The following is a 6,000-nucleotide window of genomic DNA, read 5'->3' as shown; positions in this document are numbered from 1 at the left end:
CTCAACACTGTGAAAATGACAATTCTACCCAAAGCGATTTAAAAATACAACGCAACCCCAATCCAAATACTAATAACATTCTTTAAACAGATGGAAAAAACCAAACCAGTTGCCATGGAGTTGATTCCAACCCATGGCTACTCCATGTGTGTCAGAGTAGAACTGTGCTCCACAGGGGTTTCAATGGCTGATTTTTCAGAGAAAGATCACCAGGTCTTTTAGCCATGGTGCCTCAGGGTAGACTCAGACCTCCAACCTTTTGGTTAGCAGCTGATCGGGCTCCACTGATAAAGGGTAGATGGTATAAATTTTGGTATATTCACACTACTGAATATTTTATTATAGTGAAAATGAACAAGCTATAGTTACATGCAACAATAAGTATCATAAATGTGATATTGAGGGTAAAAGCAAGCCGCAGAAGGCAGCATGCGGTATGATTCTAAGTAAAACTAAACATTGTCGAGGCACACATGCATTCATAATTAACACTATTTTTCAAGAGGCAAGGGAATGATAAACACAAAATTCAGAACAGCAGTTACTCAGTACAGGAGGTATGGAGGGGGCAAGAGGTAGGAAAATAGAACAAGTGAGGAACACATAACTAAATAAATGCAAATTATTGGTAATGTTCTAGTTCTTACACTGAGTGGAGAGTTTGTATGCTTTATCACCTACATACATGTTATATAATTCCTTGGGGTCAAATATTGTATTTTAAAAAACCACTCATTACACAATATTTTTTAGAAGCTTAATTGGGCATTCAAAATGTACTGCAATTTTTTTCTAATTTTTACCTTTGTTTCTGTTCAACTGCTTTGTCCAAGTGCTGAAAGATATCCTCAAACAGGATGCAGCTGGATCGACTATTAATAGTATAACCATATCCTCTTTTCCAATATTGTTTCAGATCATTTAAATACTCTAAAACCTGAAAATAAGAATTTAAAAAATTATTTCTAATACATTTTGATTAATGTAACATATTCCAATTTAAAGACTCTCAGAAAAGTTTACATTGTTTAATCACCATTCTGCCAAAGTACAGTCGAATCTCAGCACTTGCAGATGTTATACTCGTCATTTCAAGCATTTAAGAGTTGGCCCCAAAGATCGATGACACGTAGAGATTTATGTGGAGTCACAAATTTGAATCATGAGTATGTAGAGGCTGATGTGCACAGGCAATTTAGTAAGTACTCACAGCCAGTAATCAGCATCCATAACAGTTCAGATACGGGATTAAGGAAATGTAGTCAACTCCTCTTTCTTCTAAAATTTTATTAAGATGATAGCAAAGATATCTCAGAAGAAATAAAAAAAAAGATATATGCAGAAGAATATCTATTATAGCACAAGAAAGATGACAACTGTAGATCAGGAATTTTTAAGACTTTTTGGAAGATAGAAACCAAACAGAAAATAAGTTACTTTGCTATCTTAGCAGTTTGGCAAAAAAAGTACACCAAGGATATAGGAAAATAGGTAGTGTTGGAAGGAGCATATGTGAGTACAGACATTCTAGAGGGCAAACTGGCAAAATTCATGAAAATGCATATGCTCTATGGCCCATTTAATTTCATTTCTCATAAAGTAATATTCACAGAGAAACACAAGGGAAAATGTGCAAGAATGTCTTACAGCAGCACTCCTTATAGGAACCAAAAAAGAAAAAAAAAATCCTTTAGGTAGATGGTTAAATAAACTATGTTATACAAATATTATGGAATATCATAAACCAGCTGCCATCAAGTTGATTCCGACCCATGGCAACCCCACACCTGTCAGAGTAGAACTGTGCTCCATAGGGTTTTCAAGGTTGACTTTTCAGAAGTAGATCACCAGGCCTTTCTTCCAAGGCACCTTTGGGTGGACTTAAATCTCCAAAACTTTTAATTAGCAACTGAGTGCGTTAACTGTTTGCACCACCCAAACCCACTGCCATTAAGTCAATTCCGACTCATAGCGACTCTATAGGGCAGAGGAGAACTGCCTCATAGGGTTTCCAAGGAGTGGCTGGTAGATTCGAACTGCTGACCTTTTGGTTATCAGCCAGGCTCTTAACTACTGTGCTACCAAGGCACCGCCCAAGGACTATGTAATTATTAAAGTTCTATATTGTAGATCTATATGTACTGACATGGAAAGATCTCTTAGACACCTAGCTAAATGAAAAATGCAGGTTAAGAATAGTAAATACAGTATGATAGCATTTATTATCAAAACACACATACATATACAAATACACATTACACCCTTTGTATTTCTGAGAATGATACAGATATTAAGCAAAAGCATAGAGAACAGTTTGGAAGGTAAACATCACACTGACAGCAGTAGTTAGCTTCTGCAGAATGGTCTGGAACTGGAGTTGGTGATTAAAAAACCCATTGTCATCAAGTCGATTCCGACTCACAGCGACCCTACAGGAAAGAGTAGAACTGCCCCATAGGGTTTTCAAGCAGCGGCTCGTCGATCTGAACTGTCGACCTTTTGGTTAGTAGCCACAGCTCTTAACCACTATGCCACCAGGGCTACGGACTTGGTGATTAAGGTAGCCTTTATGTGAATATTGAACTTGTACTTGTGTATCATTTGATCAGATAGACACCAAAACTTGAGACTAAAACCTTCAACTCAAAAGAGGTACAGGAGAAGACTATGCAATAGTTGTCTTTCTTCTTCAAGGAGTCCCTAGAGAAACTAAGTGGAAGTCACAGTAAGTTTAAGGGCAGGAGTGGGACAGTGCCATACACTAAAAACAAAACTGAAAATGTACTAAAAAGGCAATTAAATCAAGAAGTTAGTAAAAGGGGCAAAATAATCATTAAAAAGTTTTTTAAAAAAAGAATTAAAATAAAGGGAATTAAGAAAAATATTAGATAAGAGTCTGCCAAATCTATTCAAGAAATAAGAGAAAACAAATACTATCAGAAATAAAAAAATGAATAATGAGATTTAACAAAAATCACACATGCACACTATTAAAACTTTATATCAAAAAAAACTGTAAAAGTAAATAAAATGGGCTTTTCCGGCGGTGACAATCTCCCCACGCCAATATGCGTCTCGCAAAGAATCTCCTTCATCCCTCTCCAGAAGAGGAGAAGAGGAAACACAAGAAGAAGCGCCTGGTGCAGAGCCCTAACTCCTACTTCATGGATGTGAAATGCCCAGGATGCTATAAAATCACCACGGTATTTAGCCACACACAAACTGTCCTCTGCCAGCCTACCGGAGGAAAAGCAAGGCTCACAGAAGGATGTTCCTTCAGACAGAAGCAGCACTAAAAGCACCCTGAATCATAATGAGTGGGAAACTATCCCAATAAACACAATTTGGATACAAAAAAAAATAAAATAAAAGTAAATAAAATGGATGATTTTTCTAGGAAAATAAGTTATCCAAATGGACTCAAAAAATTTGAATATACAAATAACCATAGAGTTGCAGGTCTACCTAACAGATACGTGGTTTTAAGCATGAATTCTACCAAACTTGCAAAGAAGAGTTAGTTCTTAATATTTAAACTGTTCCAGGGCACAGAAAACACTTCTCAACTCATTTTAAGAGACCAACAGTATCATGTTACCAAAACTGGACAAACGAAACACAAAGAAAAGAGGTGAGGGGAGGAAATTACAGACCAGTGCATCGTAAGAGAGAATCCATTACCTTCACCCGCTAAATGCCAATTGTGAAAATAGCCCCTTACATTTTTAACCCTCACAAAGAAAGAGGAGTAGGGTGAGGGTAAGTAATATACCATCCACAAATGAGAGCCACTGACATAAACCAACCTCACTATACACATGATTTAATGAACCTGAAATAAAATTCAGCAGTACATTAAAAGAATAAATCATCTGCCATGATGGGGTAATGGATACCAGCCATGCCCTTCTGCCACAAACAACTAGAAAACTGGACAAACTGTATAAAATAAATGTTTTTACCACTGGATAAGCAATGAACTGTGGTCACTGAGAGGAAAAAAGTGAACCAACTGCCCAGCTTCCTGCCTAAAGGCATTTGCAAACTGTGGCACAGGGAAGAGATCCCAAGCAGAACACAACAGTCTTGCTGAGATGAAGAGTAAGAGCTCAGAGTTTAGAAAGGCTTTAGGAACTGGAATTAAAGGGCAGAGTATCAGAGAGGAGGGAGTTACACAAAAAAGAGCTCCAGAAATTTGTGAGGTTTCCTTGAGTCTTTTGCTGAACGCTATTGGAGAGCTGTAATCTGAACAATTCTCAGAACTATCATAAGGCTGGAAGATATTCAAGTTCCAAGCAACCTAAATCTGCCTTTAAATTTTCAAAATAAGTTGAGGGGAAAAAAAAAAAGAGAGAGAGAGAACTCATTAGCAATAATGAGATAAACGGGTAATCCAAAAAAAGAAAAGGAAGGAAAAGAAAAAGACAATATAGAATCTTAGATTACTAGAGGGTGTTCTTGAGTCATCTAATCTAGTCCCATCACTTAAGAGATGTGGAAATCAAGGCACAGAATGATTAAGTGTTACTTGAACCCAGGTCTTGGCTTGCCGGGTTTTTGTAGTACAGTGTATCAAACTACCCCCCAAGCAGAGAAAGTGAAGATGCACAAAATGCAAGAATAAAACGTTTGAAAGGAAAGGGGTTTAAACAAGGGAAAGAGAGAGAGCACAAGTAGGTGATGGGCAATGAATAAGCAAAGGCTGGTTATGACCTGAGGTGTATATTTTCACTGAAGGGAAAGCATTCTGCACTTAAACCAGGGGTTGCCAACCTTCAGAATAGAAAAGGGGCAGACGGCAGGTAGCCAGTAAATCACCTCACACATATTTCACCAACTAGAGTAACCTGGGCAAATAAGAAGTTCCTCCTATTAAAATGTAAATTTCCCTTTTGGAAATTATCCATCAGTTATTTGCACAATAGTGAAAACCACTTCAATTATGTTTATCAGCTTTTTTTCAATAGGAAAGGAATCTGGATGGGAAGGAAAGGGGAGTGAGGTGATTCTGATGTATGTGCATGGTGACCATGGAGCCCTGGTGGTGCAGTGGCTAAGAGCTCAGCTGCTAACCAAATGGTCGGCAGATCGAATATACCAGCCACTCCCTGGAACCCTATGGGGTAGCTCTGTTTTGTCCAACAGGGTCGCTATGAGTCTGAATCGACTCGAGGGTAACGGGTTTGGTTTGTTTTCTTCAGTATGGCAACCATAAGTCTCAGTGTATACCCGTTCAGGCATAATTATTAATAATGCCCCTTTCATTATCCTAATTTGGAAGATAATAATATGGTCATCCTAAGCACAGGGCATTTCAAGGAAGGGTACGCCAGAAAGTTTCTGAAGCAGTGAGTTATGGAAAACTACAGGAGAAGAGTAAAGTACTAGGTACTTGGACAGAGGGAAAATGGTTGCTCATCAGGAAGTGATTCAGGAGTAGTGAGAAGAGAAATACAATAAACCTACTTACTGCTGGTGCTCAGCATCCTATAGCATCAATCCACTGAGCGCCTTTTCCCTTCTTCCCAACTCACCTCTAACCGCCACGTCTACCTTGGCACAATACCACAGAAGAAGATGTTATCTACCTTTGAACTGGTTGCTGGTCACTTAAGTCTCTAAGTAACAATATAAATCACTTGTTTACCTTCAAATGTACATTAGCTCTCAGTTTAAAAGCCTGCCTTTTTTTTTTTCTTTTTCTTTTTCTAAAGGAGTTTTGTTCTAGAGAGCAATGAGACTTTAGCTGGAGGAGAATGAAGGATTTAGCGAGAGGCATTTAAAGATGGAGAAATTGCTCAACATTCAGTAATGTTTATTTTTGTACCCAAACTCTTGCCCAGCCCTAAGAGGTCATATATGATCTAGACTCTCTTGTCTCCTTTTTTTTTAACTGTATGTTAGATGAAGGTTTACAGAACTAGCTTCTCATTAAACAGTTAGTATACATACTGTTTTATGACATCAGTTAACAACCCCCAGACATGAAGACACTCTCCC

At 38.0% G+C, this 6,000-nt stretch overlaps 2 protein-coding genes across 7 annotated transcripts in view; one reads left to right on the top strand and one right to left on the bottom strand.

The window, feature by feature from the left end:
• The window catches only part of MINPP1 (multiple inositol-polyphosphate phosphatase 1), a 56,138-nt gene that overhangs the window by 37,906 nt on the left and 12,232 nt on the right, over positions 1–6,000 (bottom strand). For 5 of the 6 annotated variants that reach the window (XR_002825458.1, XR_002825457.1, XM_023739665.1 and 2 more), the window contains exon 4: positions 804–937. Coding sequence is in view for 3 of the 6 variants with exons in the window: in XM_023739665.1 (XP_023595433.1) it covers positions 804–937 (134 nt within the window). In the remaining 3 variants the exon portion in view is untranslated. Of the gene's footprint in view, positions 1–803; positions 938–6,000 lie in introns of those variants that run through there. The other variant, XM_023739690.1, reaches the window with a different exon arrangement.
• On the top strand, positions 2,903–4,453 carry LOC101353712 (40S ribosomal protein S27-like). The gene has a single exon (XM_023739698.1). It carries the CDS (start codon positions 3,069–3,071, stop codon positions 3,294–3,296), a length of 228 nt encoding a protein of 75 aa, XP_023595466.1. The 5' UTR covers positions 2,903–3,068; the 3' UTR covers positions 3,297–4,453.

This window comes from Trichechus manatus, unplaced genomic scaffold (assembly GCF_000243295.1).
Source record: "Trichechus manatus latirostris isolate Lorelei unplaced genomic scaffold, TriManLat1.0 scaffold00007, whole genome shotgun sequence".
NCBI classification, from domain to species: domain Eukaryota; kingdom Metazoa; phylum Chordata; class Mammalia; order Sirenia; family Trichechidae; genus Trichechus; species Trichechus manatus.
This window is presented reverse-complemented; position numbering and strand designations above follow the sequence as displayed.